The 15,359-nt window shown below is 36.4% G+C and overlaps 2 protein-coding genes and 1 non-coding gene across 3 annotated transcripts; all 3 read left to right on the forward strand.

The window, feature by feature from the left end:
- The first annotated feature begins 1,185 nt into the window (after positions 1 to 1,185).
- LOC140954213 (receptor-like protein 6) lies at positions 1,186 to 3,881 on the forward strand. Its single transcript, XM_073407763.1, has one exon. The coding sequence runs from the start codon at positions 1,525 to 1,527 to the stop codon at positions 3,694 to 3,696; it is 2,172 nt and encodes a 723-aa protein (XP_073263864.1). The 5' UTR covers positions 1,186 to 1,524; the 3' UTR covers positions 3,697 to 3,881.
- Positions 3,882 to 8,887: 5,006 nt separating this feature from the next.
- Positions 8,888 to 10,184, forward strand: LOC118049388 (uncharacterized). The gene is made up of 2 exons (XR_012169277.1): positions 8,888 to 9,813; positions 9,945 to 10,184. It is a non-coding gene; the product is annotated as an uncharacterized protein (transcript).
- A 3,161-nt stretch (positions 10,185 to 13,345) lies between these two features.
- LOC118049389 (inositol diphosphatase DSP1) lies at positions 13,346 to 15,339 on the forward strand. Its single transcript, XM_035059382.2, has 5 exons — positions 13,346 to 13,822; positions 13,940 to 14,033; positions 14,491 to 14,548; positions 14,638 to 14,681; positions 14,775 to 15,339. Exons 1-5 carry the CDS (start codon positions 13,737 to 13,739, stop codon positions 14,958 to 14,960), a joined length of 468 nt encoding a protein of 155 aa, XP_034915273.1. The 5' UTR covers positions 13,346 to 13,736; the 3' UTR covers positions 14,961 to 15,339.
- Positions 15,340 to 15,359: the final 20 nt, after the last annotated feature.

A 15,359-nucleotide genomic window follows, 5' to 3' on the forward strand; every position in this document is an offset into this window, starting at 1 on the left:
CTTTATATATTATAATAATAAAAAAAAAATTCTTTATACTATTTTTAATTTTTTTTACTTTTAACGATATTATAATTATTTCACTATGTAATTAAAATAGAAAAAAAAAACTTAAGTGAATAATGAAAATGAGTATGAAGTTTTTGTGTGATTTTTTTTTCCTACTTCTTCCTTCACCTTCCTTCACTGTTTCATTTCTTAGAGACTGGGCTATGTAGTTTTTTTATGCATGGTGCTTCCAGCCATAGTTATAAAACCCGACCCGGTAATTGACCCGGAAAAATGACCGGGTCACGGGTTTTGTGGGTCAACCCGGGTTAACCCGGGTTCTTCTTGAATATAAAGATTAAAGAAATCAAACTGATATATCATCTCGGTGATGAATTGCTTACCTTTTTTTTTTGTAAGGACTTGTGTAAAAAATTTAAGCAGTAGAAAAATATAAAATGGTATTAGCTTCCAACATCCAAAAGATTCCTTAAAAATCGGAAGAATTTTTTTTTAGTTTTTTTATCAGGTTAAATGAATACTTTTTTCAGTTACTTGAATCCAACTTATGAACATTCAGGATGCGAGAAACATTTGGTGAATTCACCTTAGATTGCTCGCCTCTTAGATTAGGGCCCAAATTAATGATATCCGGTATCATCGCGGGTAGCTATATTGACATACATCGATTTATTTATTTATTTTTAATTATATTTTATTATTTCATATTTTATTAACTGAAAATTAAACAACATTGTTTTTTACCTCTTGGATAAATATTTTTTTTCCACGAGTAACATCATGATATTTGTAAAATCTTATCTGTTTATTATGATTCCTTCTATTTTTATTTTCATTTGACTCACATAAAATAAATTTATTTGACTGATCATGGATATAACCGGGTTATTAGATTTTTCTTTTATTTTTTAAAACCAAACCTAAAGGACATGTTATTCAACTTGGACCTTCAAGCTGGTCCACAACCATCAACATCTCCAAATTAACTGTCCTGTCCTTACTTCAGCCTGTCAATAGCCATCAACATCTCCAATTTAATTTCAGCTGCATTTCTTCCCCTCATCAATGAATCCAACCAACCTGAGTCCATTGTTGTTGGCTGCAGAATACTCAAAGGCTTATCCTTTAGTGAGTTGCGTCCACAGAACTTGTAGAACTTCTACACCTTCATTACTTCCACTGTCTTTCTCACTTGACTTCTTCAACAGTTATACCCTACAACTGCATGAACTTGTCTAGAAATCAAGTGAAGGCTGTAGAATCTAATAACCATAACATTCTTTCAGATCCAACTTGACTTTCTCTTAGTCATGCAATAACCATCAACAATATCTTCAATTTGTATAAGTTTGTCTTGTTTCTACACTATGCATCCAATCAATTTGAGTCTTGCGACTTTACAGCCATAGAAATTTCCAAGAACTGTCCAGCTAGAGTTTTCTCTACTATATATTATCAGGAAACTAAATTACCAAGTATCAAAACTACTTGTAACAACTTTCTCCTACAGGAAAAATGAAAGATTTTCATCATCGTTTACTCTTGTTTCTTTACCTGTTCCTACTCTCTTCGTTTCAAGCAAGTATCGCTTCATCTCTGTCAACAGCACCAAAAGCTGCCCACCACCGATGCCGCGATGACCAGAGATCGGCCTTCGCACAGCTGCAAGAGAACCTTAAATTCCCAGTATCATCTTCAAAAGCTGAGTTGTGGGACCTGAAAACAGATTGTTGCTCTTGGGAAGGAGTTACATGTAATGATGTTGGTCATGCCACTCGACTTGACCTGAGTTTTGCGTATGGTGAATATGGAGATTCTATTTCACTCAAAAAGCCAAACCTTGGAATGCTTTTCCAGAATCTCAGTTTTCTAGTAGAGCTCAATCTTGATAATGTAAACATTTCAGCACAAGGTAGCAATTGGTGTGAAGTCATCTCCCATGTGCTTCCCAACCTTAGAGTCTTGAGTTTGTCTGCCTCTGGTCTTTCTGGTCCTCTTTGTTCCTCTCTCTCAAAACTCCATTTTCTCTCTCAACTCCATCTTGATTGTAATTCTGAACTCTCTTCCATTCCACCCAGTTTCTTAGCAAATTCCTTCAACTTGGAAACTCTTGACCTATCATATTGTGGCTTGAATGGGAGTTTTCCAAACAACATTTTCCTATTGCCAAAACTACAGTACATTGGTCTCTCTGAAAATTTACTCCTTTCAGGACAGTTTCCAGAATTCTCATTGAATAGTTCTATTCAATACTTGTCACTCAGGAACACAAGCTTTTCTGGGAACATCCCACTGTCAATCAGCAATCTCAAGTCCTTGAAAGAACTAGACCTGAGTAGGTGCAAATTTTATGGAGTTATCCCACCATCACTTGCAAACCTCACCCAACTTGAAGCTCTGGATCTTTCATTTAATAGTTTCGACGGTTCCATTCCTCCATTTCAAAGAGATGGAGTTGCAAACCTTTTATCCCTTTCCTTGCAGCATAACCAGCTTAAAGGAATCCTATATTCTTCTCTATTTACTCTTCCATCCTTGCAGAATTTAGATCTCAGTTCAAACCAATTAAGCGGCCACCTAGATGAGTTTTCAGATGGATCTTCTTCATTGGTGATAATAGAGTTGAGTAACAATAATTTGAGCGGATCAATACCAAGGTCAATCTTCAAGCTCCCCAGCCTTATAGACCTTAATCTTCTATATAACAAATTTTCTGGCCCCTTGAAGCTTGGTGATTTCAAGAATCAGAGGAATTTAGAATTCCTTGCAATTTCTGGTGTGTCAGTTGAGAGTGATAACAGGAGCCTTGCTTATGTCCAGCTCACAACTTTGTATTTGCCCTCTTGCAACTTCACTGAATTTCCAAATTTCCTCAAAACACAAAACAGTTTGACTCTTCTAGATCTTTCCAACAACAGAATTCAAGGTTATGTGCCCAGTTGGATTCGGAAAACAACTCTCAGCACGTTATACCTTTCCGGCAATCCTGTTGATTTTCCAAAAATTCCTCCTTTTGTCAAGGGAAACCATAGCACACCAATCTACAATGAAGATGGAGTTTCTTCCTTTCCCATGACGTTAAAGAATTTGGGAATGTCATCCTGTAACATAACAGGTAGCTTTCCAGAGTTTATAAAGAACCATGAGACGCTAGTATTTCTAGACCTTTCAGACAACAAACTCGGTGGTCAAATACCTAAGTGGATATGGAACATGAGTCTAAAATATGTAAACCTTTCTTGCAACAAGTTTGATTTTTTAGACCAGTTCTCCAATCCCATCTCCCTCCCCTACTCAGATACTCTTATTACTCTTGATCTTCATGCCAATAAATTGCCCGGTTCATTCCCAAAAGCTATATGCAATTGCAGTCAACTCTCTTTGCTTGACATGTCCCATAACCAACTTAGAAGGGAAATCCCTGATTGTTTGGGAAAAGTTCCTACCCTCACGGTGCTGAATCTACAAGGAAATAACTTCGATTCCATTTCAAGTTATGCGATAGCAAGTAATCTGCTGTCTCTTAAAATCAGTGACAATAGAGTGGAAGGGAAGTTGCCAAGCTCCTTAGCCAATTGTTCAAAGCTAGAGGTTTTGGATCTTGGAGGCAACATGATACGTGACACATTTCCAGTGTGGTTGGAGAAGCTGCTGTTAGGATACTGGCATGCAAACCCGACAAGATAAAAGGCTTAAATGAGAAATGAGACACACGAGAATTTACGTGGTTCACCCAATTAGGCTACGTCCACGGGCAAGTATAGAAGGATTTTACTAGTAATGTGGGAATTACAACCTCTCTCTATAATAGGAGAACAACTAAGAATCTCTCTATTACTAGGAGAAAACACCTCACTTACTCTCTCACAAATACCTCACAATTTAGTGGGATTACTTTCCCTCTTCACTCTCTCTTATACTATCTTATTTCTCTCTTCACTTGGCATGTATAATGCTTGGATGCTTGCCTATTTATAGGCAAGCATCCATGGAAGAGCAAGTGGCCAAGTTGGTCAAGTGGGCAAGTGGCCAAGTGGCCAAGTTGGTCAAGTGGGCAAGGTGGGCACCTCCACCTATCTTCACATTCTCCCACTTGAAGACTTTGATGATTGAATCAAGTCTTCACACTTCATCATTTGTGATTCTTCTATCCTTTCAATACTTGCCATCTTCATGCTGCTTACGTTTCTGCTAGGCCATAAGAGGATCTGCACCATATATACTTATCAGTGTTGACTGGTTTGGTCAAAGCATCTGCTGGGTTTTCCTTTGTATGAACCTTCTGAAAATCCACACTTCCATCTTCCACCACTTCGCGAACAAAGTGATACTGAACATCTATATGTTTTGTTCTTGAATGAAACGCTGGATTTCTTGCAATATGCAAGGCACTCTGACTATCACAATACACCAGAATCTTCTCGTGTTTGTGCCCGAGCTCCTCCATAAGTTTCTTCATCCATATTGCTTCTTTACAAGCTTGTGTAGCTGCCATATACTCAGCTTCTGTTGTGGATAACGCTACAACAGTTTGAAGTTTAGAGACCCAGCTCACAGCTCCTCCTGCAATTATGAACACATAGCCTGTAGTGGATTTTCTTTTCTCAAGGTCACCAGCAAAATCTGAGTCAACATAACCTCTGACAATGAATTCTGATCCTCCATAACATAATGCGGCATCTGAGGTCCCCTTGATGTATCTCAAGATCCTCTTGATAGTATTTCAATGCTCTCTACCAGGATTTGCCATGTATTGACTAGCTGCTCCCACTGCTTGTGCAATGTCTGGTCGTGTACATATCATGGCAAACATTAAACTTCTCACTGCTGATGCATACGGTACTCGAGACATCTCCATCCTCTCTGCTTCATTGCTAGGAGACATACTTGAGGATAATTTGAAGTTAATAGGAAGTGGGGTGGAAATTGGCTTACAATCTTGCATGTTAAAGCGTCGCAAGATCTTCTTCAAATAATTCTTCTGAGAAAGCCAAATCTTCCTCTTACTTCTGTCTCGATGAATTTGCATCCCTAGAATCTTGTTTGCTGGTCCCAAGTCCTTCATATCAAACTCCCTAGCCAACTGTGCCTTCAATTCTTGGACTCGATCTTTGTTGGGGCCTATTACCAACATGTCATCCACGTACAACAACAGAATGATGAAAACATCATTTTCTTCAAACCTCTTGTAATACGTACAATGGTCTGAACTGAGTCTGTTGTACCCAAGGCTAATTATGAAGGAATCAAATCTCTTGTACCAACACCTCGGCGTCTGTTTGAGACCGTATAGAGATTTGTTCAACCTGCAAACCAAGTTCTCCTTGCCTGTTTCAGCAAAACCCTCTGGTTGGAGCATATAAATTTCTTCTTCAAGTTCTCCATGAAGAAATGCAGTTTTCACATCTAACTGCTCTAAGTGAAGATCAAATATAGCACACATTGCCAAGACTACTCTGATTGTAGTAAGTCGTACCACTGGAGAAAATATCTCATTAAAGTCTATTCCTTCTTTCTGAGCATATCCTTTCACCACCAATCTTGCACGATACCGCTCCACTTGATCATTGCCATCACGCTTTATCTTGTAAACCCATTTGTTGCCAATGGCCTTTCTTCCTTGTGGTAGCGAAAAAAGATCCCAAGTGTTATTCTTGTGCAGAGCTTCAATCTCCTCTTGCATTGCTGTCATCCACATAGATACATCTGTGCTTTTGATAGCCTCATGGAAAGTTGATGGCTCTCCATCCTCTGTTAGAAGACAGTATGCAATATTGCTCTCAGTAACATATTCTGAGTGCCAAGCCAGTGGTCTTCTTTCACGAGTTGACCGTCGAACTTCAGGAGTTTCAGACTCAATTTGTTCTTGTTCTTCATGCTCTGGTACAGCTTCAGAAGAAGTATGATTTTGAGTATTTTCCATCTGGACTTCTGTAGTCTCCTTTAAAATGCTATTATTTTCTTCCATTTGCATTTTATCTTCTGCAAATATGACATCTCTGCTGATGACTACCTTGTGGGCAGTGGGATCCCACAAGCGATACCCCTTCACTCCATCAACATATCCCAAGAATACACATTTTCTGGATTTTGAATCCAGCTTGCTGACCTCTTGAGTATTGTACATCACGTACACAGGACTTCCAAATATATGCAATCGAGAATAATCAGCTGGCTTTCCAGTCCACATCTCCATCGGTGTCTTCAACTCAATTGCAGTAGACGGAGATCGATTTATTACATAACAGGCGGTATTGACTGCTTCTGCCCAGAATGACTTTTCTAGACCTGCAGCCTTCAACATTGCTCTTGTTCTTTCCAATAGAGTTCTGTTCATCCGCTCTGCCACTCCATTTTGTTGTGGAGTGTATGCCGTTGTGAACTGCCTTTTGATACCTTCATGTTGACAGAAGTTATCAAATTCATCACTGGTATATTCTCCTCCATTGTCAGTCCTCAAACACTTGATCTTCTTTTCAGATTCAAGTTCTACTCGCACTTTAAAGGTTTTAAAAACTGCGAACACATCTGCCTTCCTTCTAATCGGATACACCCAACATCTCCTGGAGAAGTCATCTATGAATGATACAAAGTATCTTGCTCCTCCCAAGGATACAACCGGTGCTTGCCAAACATCAGAGTGAATCAGGTCTAAGATGCATTTGCTCTTAGTTGTTGACGTGCCAAACTTCAACCTATGTTGTTTGCTTGTAACACAGTGCTCACAAAAGGGTAAAGTAACCTTTGTAAGCCCAGGGAGTAACTTCTGATCAGAGAGAACCTTTAAACCTTTCTCTGACATGTGGCCTAGTTTTTGATGCCACATCATCGTCTTCTCTTCTGCAGGACTGGTTGATGCGATTGATGCTTCTGCCTCATGATGTGTTTCTCCCATTAATACATACATGTTTGCAACTGTCTTTCTTGCCTTTAAAACCACCAGCGCTCCTTTGACAATTTTCATGATTCCATTGTCTGTTCGGATCTTACAGCCAAGACTATCAAATTGTCCTACGGACAAAAGATTCTTCTTTAAGTCTTTCACATGTCGCACTCCTGAAATAGTACGAATTAAGCCATCATACATCTTCAATTTGATGGTGCCAATGCCAGAAATCTCTACAGCATGATTATCACCCATGAACACTGTGCCTCCAGAGATAGGTTCATATGTATGGAACCAATCTCGTCTAGGGGTCATATGCCATGTTGCTCCTGAATCCATTAGCCAGACCTCAACGAGCTCTACTCTATCTGTAGAGATTGTTGCTGCTTCACTATATAGAACCTCTCCATCTTCTGAGGTGCTTGCAACACATCCTTGAGGTCTTGATGACTCTGCAGTATTCTCTATACCCTTTTTAAACCAACAGTCCTTTTTGAAATGCCCTTTTCTGCCACAGTTGTAGCATTTCACCATCTTCTTACTTTTTGATTTGGACCTCCCCTGCCTTTGACTCCCACTGGAGCCACGTTCCGTTGATCTTCCTCTTAATACCAACAATGCCTCAGCTTGGTTTGAACTGTTTATGTCTCCTTTGTTTTTGCGCCTATTTTCTTCTTCCAAGATAGCGGCTGCAACATCATCGAAGACTAAATAGTCTGAGAGGATATTATTGGTCAAGTTGATAATGAGCTGATCATACGAATCAGGAAGACTTTGAAGTAGAAGCTCTGCACGTTCATTTTCCTCTATTTGTTGACCCAACGTAGTGAGTTGTGAAAATAGAGTTCTTATTGTGTTGATGTGGTCAGTCACCGACGTGGTTTCTGCCATTCGAAGGGTATAAAGTCTCCGCTTTAAGAAAATCTTAGTGTGCAAAGACTTGGACTCGTATAGCTTTGTTAGAGTCTCCCATATCTCCTTAGCTGTTTTCTTCTCCGTCACACTTGATAATACTTCATCAGTTAGTGCTAAATGTATGTTAGCAATAGTATTGCCATCCATCTCATTCCATTTTGCATTATCAGTGATCTCCGCGGGCCGATCCCCAATTGCTGCCAAGCAATTGTCTTTCCTCAAGATTGCCTTGATTCTCATTTTCCACAGTGAGAAATTGCTCCCCTTGAACCTCTCAATCTCGTACTTTGCTGCCATTGTATTCACCGAGATCTATTCAGCTATCACCGTTTCACAGATCTGTAACGTATATAGAAATAGTATCGTGTGAATAATACTTCACTAAGTAAGTTCCCAGGAAAGATTGGAGGGGTCACAAACGGTCCCGCTTAAAACCCAATCTCCTTAGACAGAACTTCCTAGACTGTATTTAATCACCGCACTGACTTTCTATATACGCCAACAGTAACGAAAGTGAACAGTACCGTATGGATGAATAGTGCCGTATAGGTGAATAGTGCCGTAGACGTGAATAGTAATTGTATACACGAATAACTTTTGTGTGTTAACAACACCAACCAGGAAGGCTCTGATACCACTGTTAGGATACTGGCATGTAAACCCGACAAGATAAAAGGCTTAAATGAGAAATGAGACACACGAGAATTTACGTGGTTCACCCAATTAGGCTACGTCCACGGGCAAGTATAGAAGGATTTTACTAGTAATGTGGGAATTACAACCTCTTTCTATAATAGGAGAACAACTAAGAATCTCTCTATTACTAGGAGAAAACACCTCACTTACTCTCTCACAAATACCTCACAATTTAGCTCCCTCTTCACTCTCTCTTATTTCTCTCTTCACTATCTCTTATTTCTCTCTTCACTTGGCATGTATAATGCTTGGATGCTTGCCTATTTATAGGCAAGCATCCATGGAAGAGCAAGTGGCCAACTTGGCCAAGTGGGCAAGTGGGCAAGTGGCCAAGTTGGTCAAGTGGGCAAGGTGGGCACCTCCACCTATCTTCACAGCTGCCTGCACTAAAAATTCTGGTACTCCAAGCAAATAAATTTTATGGTCCAGTTGGAAATCGTGGTACTGCGACTACTTGGCCAATGTTGCATGTTATGGACCTGTCTTCCAATGAGTTCACTGGCAATCTCTCGAAAGAATTCGTTCAAAGTTTAGTGGGGATGCAGTTGACCTCCAACAATGAGTCGAGGGCAAGGTATGTCGGAGAGAACTACTATATGAATGGACGCTACAAGGAGTCGGTGACTATTACGAACAAGGGGCGGAAAATGTATATGGAGAGAATAATAACCTTGTTCACATGTCTTGATCTCTCCAACAATAGTTTCCATGGAGAAATTCCTGAAGAGATAAGGATTCTCAAATCACTCATAGACCTCACGTTGTCTCATAATAAGTTCCTTGGTCAAATCCCGTCATCATTGAGTGACCTGACAGAGCTGGAGTCCTTGGACCTGTCAAGCAACCTCCTCTCAGGGGAGATTCCTCCTCAACTTTCAAGGTTGACATTCCTCGCTGTAATGAATCTGTCATATAACCATCTCGAAGGAAGGATACCACAAGGCAACCAATTTGATACATTTCCGAATTCTTCTTATGAGGGGAACCCAAGGCTATGCGGACCTCCTTTGACAAGGAAATGCAATCCTGAAGTGAATGAACCTGCTACTCCTCCAGCCGACCACGAGGATTCATGGACAGAGTATATACTTGATTGGAAAATTGTGGGGATGGGATATGCAAGTGGAATAGTAATTGGTTTCTCTGTAGGATACACAATATTAAGTGAGATGAGAATCAAATGGTTTACTGATCTCATAAGGCTAGCAGGAAACAGAGAGAGATGGTTCAACCAAGGCCAGAGGAGTCTTCAAAGTTGGTGATGAAGTTGATGCTGGTGAATGCTGCATATAAGTTATTATCTCCAGGTAAAAATTCCTTTTATCTTCTTTTTCTTGATGAATACAAAGAAATTTTTCTCGATGAATAAAATTTTAGGAGGCAATTAAAAAGATAGCTTCAAAGTTTGTACTAAGAATGGAGTTACTCTTGGTTGCAGGTTGCAAGTCATTGATGCATCATATTGATGAGGAATGGAGTGTCATATTGTCATTTAAGCTTGTGTGTAAACTTACTGTTCCTGAAAAATTAGTAAAACTTAAAACTAGATTCATGTGTTTTTCTCTTTAAGCTGCCGATATTGCTTTTGTATTTTCGACAATAAAAGATGGTGGGCCATTCTGATTGTAACAAGTGCTGCAACAATCAGCAATCTTGGCAGATTGTGTCTTTGTGTGGTGATCCTTGTTCATGCCTTTACAGAGCTTTCCTTTAGGTAGTATATCTCATGAATTTGAATTTGAATTTCCCCTTCATAACCTTTCTTTTGAGAATCTGGTGTTTATCTCATAAAGAAAGTTTTTGCTTTCACTGCGTTTTCGGTGAGTTTTAAGCCAATATATATTAAAAAAAACTATTGGACGTGACTTTTTCACTGTAATAAAAGATATATATTAATAGAAATTGCTACAATGAAATATTCATTTTGCGCCTCCACTCAAAAACACAATTACCTCTGTAATGGGATAAGGTTATCTTTTCAAAGAAACACATGTCATTGTTGTCTTGGGTTAGATTATGTTTGATAATGTGGCTATGGTTAAGGTTTACTCGTAGCCATAAACATAAATATAAACGATGGATTAAGGAAAAAACTTAGTTTGATACTAGTGGGACCTATCAAAAATTCAGTTGTGCCGCAGGTTTTGTAAAAGCAGCATTTTACTACTTCTCGTGGAGAAGAACCACTGAACAGTGGAGCATGACAGTTACTTGTTTTCTTTTCTTTTCTTTCAAAAAACTAGTGCAATGAATTTTAATTCACTCACACTATTTACATGAACAGTTTTTTTTCTTTGAAAAACCAGTGCATTTAATTGATTTCACTCGCACTGTTAACGTGAACATGAACAATAATATTTTTTTTTAAAAAAAAAAATTATTTTAAGGTGAATTAAATGTACTCGTACTGTAATCTTAATTTTATTCCTGATAATATTTTATCAAATTTTATTATATACTCAAAAAATCATGGAAACTATAGTTCTTGTCGGATGAATTTTGTACATAATGAAATTGTAGATAGTTTAATGGAACAATAATATATATATATATATATATATATATATATATAAAGTATGATTTATTTCATGATGTAATAGCAGTAGTTAAATCTACAATATTTAAATTAAAAACTATAAATATTAATATATATTTTTAAAATTAATTTATAAACTCAATTTAAAAAGCATTCTTAACTAAACACATTAAACTACTTTTTGTTCAACCTCAATTTCAATAATAGTTTTAACCAAACATATATTTTTCCAACATTAAACTACTATCTAAGGGCTTTTCAGACTTTTTGCCCTGGTTTTTCCGTCATATACAATGTAAATGAAGGTTAATTTGGTCTTTTAAGATATATAAAAAAAGTTGTTATAGGTTGAAGAACATATGTTTTCGTTTGGGGGAGGGCTACCATATTCAAGCGATGCTTTCACCCTCCTTCAATGGTAAAAAAACACTTGATCATCGTGTCACCAGAATCATTGCAAGGTTGCGCTTGCATTGAGATGGCGTGTGTATCATGTTACTTTATGATCTGGCAGTGACATGGTCTTTTATTTCCCCCTCTCTTTTCTCTCATGTGATATTGTGATACATATTTCCCAAGAAAAAAATAAAATGTATACTCCCATTTTGTTTTTATTTAAGTTATAGTTTTTATTATTTTAATTAATCTTTGATTATTTTAAATCTTTTTGTAATACTTTAATATAAAAGAGAAAGAATTGATAGGAAAAGGTAAGAAAGCCCTTGGAGGGATATATATTAAGTATAAAGTAATTAGGGGCATTAAGGTAATTGCATATGAATCAATAAATATAACTAGGAAGAGAAAAAAAAGATATGAAATTAGAGAAATAGAACCGGAAAGAGAGAAAGAAAGGAGAAGAAGGACAAGAATTAAAAGAAATAAGTTGTTAAGATAACGTTTATGTTTAAATAAGTATAAGGGTTGTTATTAGTTGAGATTTTGAATTTATTGAAGATTAGAGTTTTAAAGATTATGTTTTGGGTTTAATTGATGAGTTAAAAGTTTTTTAAAGGTTTTGTTTTGTTTTTTTTTTTTTAATTTTTTTTTATCATACTTTCAAAAAAAACTAAAAGGTTTTTTTGGTTGCTTGCTTAAGGCCCGTGCACCACCCTTATTTTTTTTCCCCAAATAAGCAAATTGTTGTTTGGTATAAAACAAACCCGGATGCCTGGTTTTATTTCGCTCTTTATTATATTGATTTTTTTTATTTCTATTTTCACCTTTTTTTTTTTTTTTTTGCATTTGTTGTAAGGAAAAAATATTGGATAACCTTGTATATTCATTTTATTTTGCTAAAATAAAAGTTTGCTATCAAAAAACCATGTTGGATAAACCATTACATTTTTTTTTTTAAAAAAAAAACATATTTCTCTAACTGCGCTGAGACTATATCTAGTTTTTTTTTTTTTTACACACAAGATAATAACCAAATATTATCTATGTATTTATAAATTTTTTTTAGATTCCTAATAATATTTCAATCATGATAATATTTTTTATATAATTTAAGTTTGCAGGTGGAGAATTTTCAAGTTTGAAGCATAATATCATAATGAATAACAATATCAAAAGTTTTTATCAATGTAAATATTATTTTTTCTATGCTTTAAAATTTTTTGGTTACCTAGTTTACTTTCCATAGCAAATTTACCTACCATATAATAGTCATATTTTAATTAAGTAATAATTCCAAATTTATTATTTCAAAACTATATATAAAAAAAATTCAAAACAAACTCATTTACCATCACATTTTAAAACCTTAGGATGAGCAAAAAAAAATAAAAAAAACCAAGAAAACTGGAAAAAAAGTAACCGAAAAAATCAAACCGTGAAAAAAACTAATTAAAATTTTGAAAAAACCAATCGGTTCGATTCGGTTTCAGTTTTATAAGTTTGAAATAAAAAAAAATCGAACCAAACCTAAATAATAATAATAAAAAAAACCAAGCCAAACTGAAAAAAAAAATCTAAATCGAGAAAACAGAACTAAACCAATTTGAACTAGTTTTTATTCTAAATACCAAATTGAAACTGGTTGATTTAAATATATTTTTTTAAAATTAAATCTAATTATTTTTAATTAAAAATTAAATCAAACTGAAAATGATAAGCTCTGCCTTTAATGCGGAAGTTATTTTTATAAAAAAGAAAAGCAAATATGTGAAACTCATGTCAACATCAATGGGCATTAAATTTCAAACTTTTATTTAATGCGTAGACAATGAAATATCAAGAAATTTGGTGTTTGAACTTTGAACACGATTAAATTTTACTTTTTTTAACTTTTATTTTTAATTTTTCACCGCATTCCAAACACGATCTAAATAGAAAAAAATCCCAATGATGAGGGGCGCACTCCTGTCTTCCTCGATCCGTCTTTTTAAGGAAAAGGAAAAAAATCCATCTTTGCAGATTCAATCCAAAAAAAATCCTTTCTTTAAGACTCTCCCCGTCTCTCCTCCTAATTTTTATTTTAAAAACCCCTTCTTTCTTGGCGCGAAAGCAAGAAATGAAAGTTGATGGCAGTAGTGATTTAGTAGGAGAGAGTGGGACTGTAATTGAGGGGTTGGCGGAATATTATAGATATAGTCCGCCGGCTAAGGTGGCGATCGGAGAGGAGAGGGAGAGGGAGAGGGAGAGGGAGAGGAGGGAGAGGAAGAGCTGTTTGTGCCACCGTTGAATTTTGCGATGGTGGATAATGGAATATTCAGGTCGGGTTTCCCTGATTTTGCTAACTTCACCTTCTTGCAGTCTCTAAGTCTTCGTTCCATTCTGTAAGGATCGGTTACCATTTCTGTCTTTATTTTATTTCATTATTGCTATTGTTATTACTTATTATTGAGATAAATGGGTTTTATTTATTTTTAATTTTAATGGCTTCTTTTTTCTAGATATTTGTGCCCTGAACCATATCCAGAAGCAAATAGTGATTTTTTGAAGGATAATGGAGTTCAGCTTTTTCAGTTTGGCATGGAGATGTGCAAGGTATTTTTTCTTTTTGTGTTGTAAGTATTTTATTTTATTAATTTTTAAGAATAATTATGACTTGGGATTTTTAAATGATCGATCAAACAATCATAAATGGGTGAAATTTTTGAACTTTGGTACTCCATAATTTCATGTTAATGTAATAATTCTCTAGTTTCTATTAACTTAATCTCATTGTGCGAAAGCTAGTCTGAGGATACTTCTGAATGTGACATCAAAAAGGTAATTTCAATACAGAGCTCTAGGAGGGAAATTTTGTGTTGATCATTCAAATAATGGGGCTTGAATTGATTGGGGTGTTTTCGCTCATGGAGTTGGAAATTATGGGACTATAGGAAGAAGATAAGGATTTTTATTTTGGTGTTTGTTGGAGTGAATGAAGCTCTTTTGCATTTGAAACAATATTGTTGTTTGCAAATTGATAGCAATTGATTTGATAATGTGGACTGGACAGGAGCCTTTTGTAAACATCCCAGAGGAAACAATCCGTGAAGCATTGAAAGTACTCCTTGGTATCTTGAAAGCTTCCAACTTCTTAGACTTGTCAGTTTGTAAGTTTCTTGTTTTACAATATTCTCACGTTCTTCTTTTCCCATGCCAGATGTAAGGAATCACCCCATTTTAATCCACTGCAAGCGAGGAAAGGTAATTGTATTTCTCTGTATTTCTCTGCTTTTTTAGAATAAAGAAAAAATGCTAGTGCTTGTGTTGATTGTTGGATCTTTGGTGTATGTCCAGCATCGAACTGGCTGTCTGGTGGGATGTTTGAGAAAATTGCAAAGATGGTGCCTGTCATCTATATTTGATGAGTACCAGAGGTTTGCAGCAGCCAAAGCTAGAGTTTCAGATCAGAGGTTTATGGAGCTGTTTGACATTTCAAGCTTGAAGAATTTACCTATGTCCTTTCCTTGTTCAAGCAGATAAGTGAATGTACAAGCCTAGTGAAAGAAACTCAAACACTGCCTGAAAGAGATTGGAGAGTCCAGAAATGGAGACAAGTTTAGTGGGGTATAGAAGTTAGAGGGTACTAGTATTCCTATTGCTCTTATTCTTCTTCGTTCTTTTGACACCCTATTTTGAGTGGACCAGCGGGTACATCTGCAGTAGTTATAAAACTCTGTTTCCCTGTTTTTCATCAATAATTATCACAAACATGGGATGCCCTTCTTGTTTTCTGGGCATTTATCCTCTGGCATCAACATGGTTCTTCTGTTGTTTAAGAATATAAAGGTCAAGATGTCTTGTTCTGTACTTGATGCAAATGTCAACCAAGTTGAACTTGCAATCCACCTTTTTTCATATAGCTTGCAGAGTCCTGAGCAA

This window comes from Populus alba, chromosome 2 (assembly GCF_005239225.2).
Source record: "Populus alba chromosome 2, ASM523922v2, whole genome shotgun sequence".
In the NCBI taxonomy this organism is placed as follows: Eukaryota; Viridiplantae; Streptophyta; class Magnoliopsida; order Malpighiales; family Salicaceae; genus Populus; species Populus alba.

What these genes read in the sequence shown, in the direction of transcription:
- LOC118049389 (XM_035059382.2), top strand. Translation starts at nt 13,737, where the DNA reads ATGGTGGATAATGGAATATTCAGGTCGGGTTTCCCTGATTTTGCTAAC. An exon ending in AGCATTGAAAGTACTCCTTG is followed by an intron (nt 14,549 to 14,637) that starts GTATCTTGAAAG and finishes TTCCCATGCCAG; the next exon opens with ATGTAAGGAATCACCCCATT. An exon ending in TCCACTGCAAGCGAGGAAAG is followed by an intron (nt 14,682 to 14,774) that starts GTAATTGTATTT and finishes GTGTATGTCCAG; the next exon opens with CATCGAACTGGCTGTCTGGT.
- LOC140954213 (XM_073407763.1), top strand. Translation starts at nt 1,525, where the DNA reads ATGAAAGATTTTCATCATCGTTTACTCTTGTTTCTTTACCTGTTCCTA.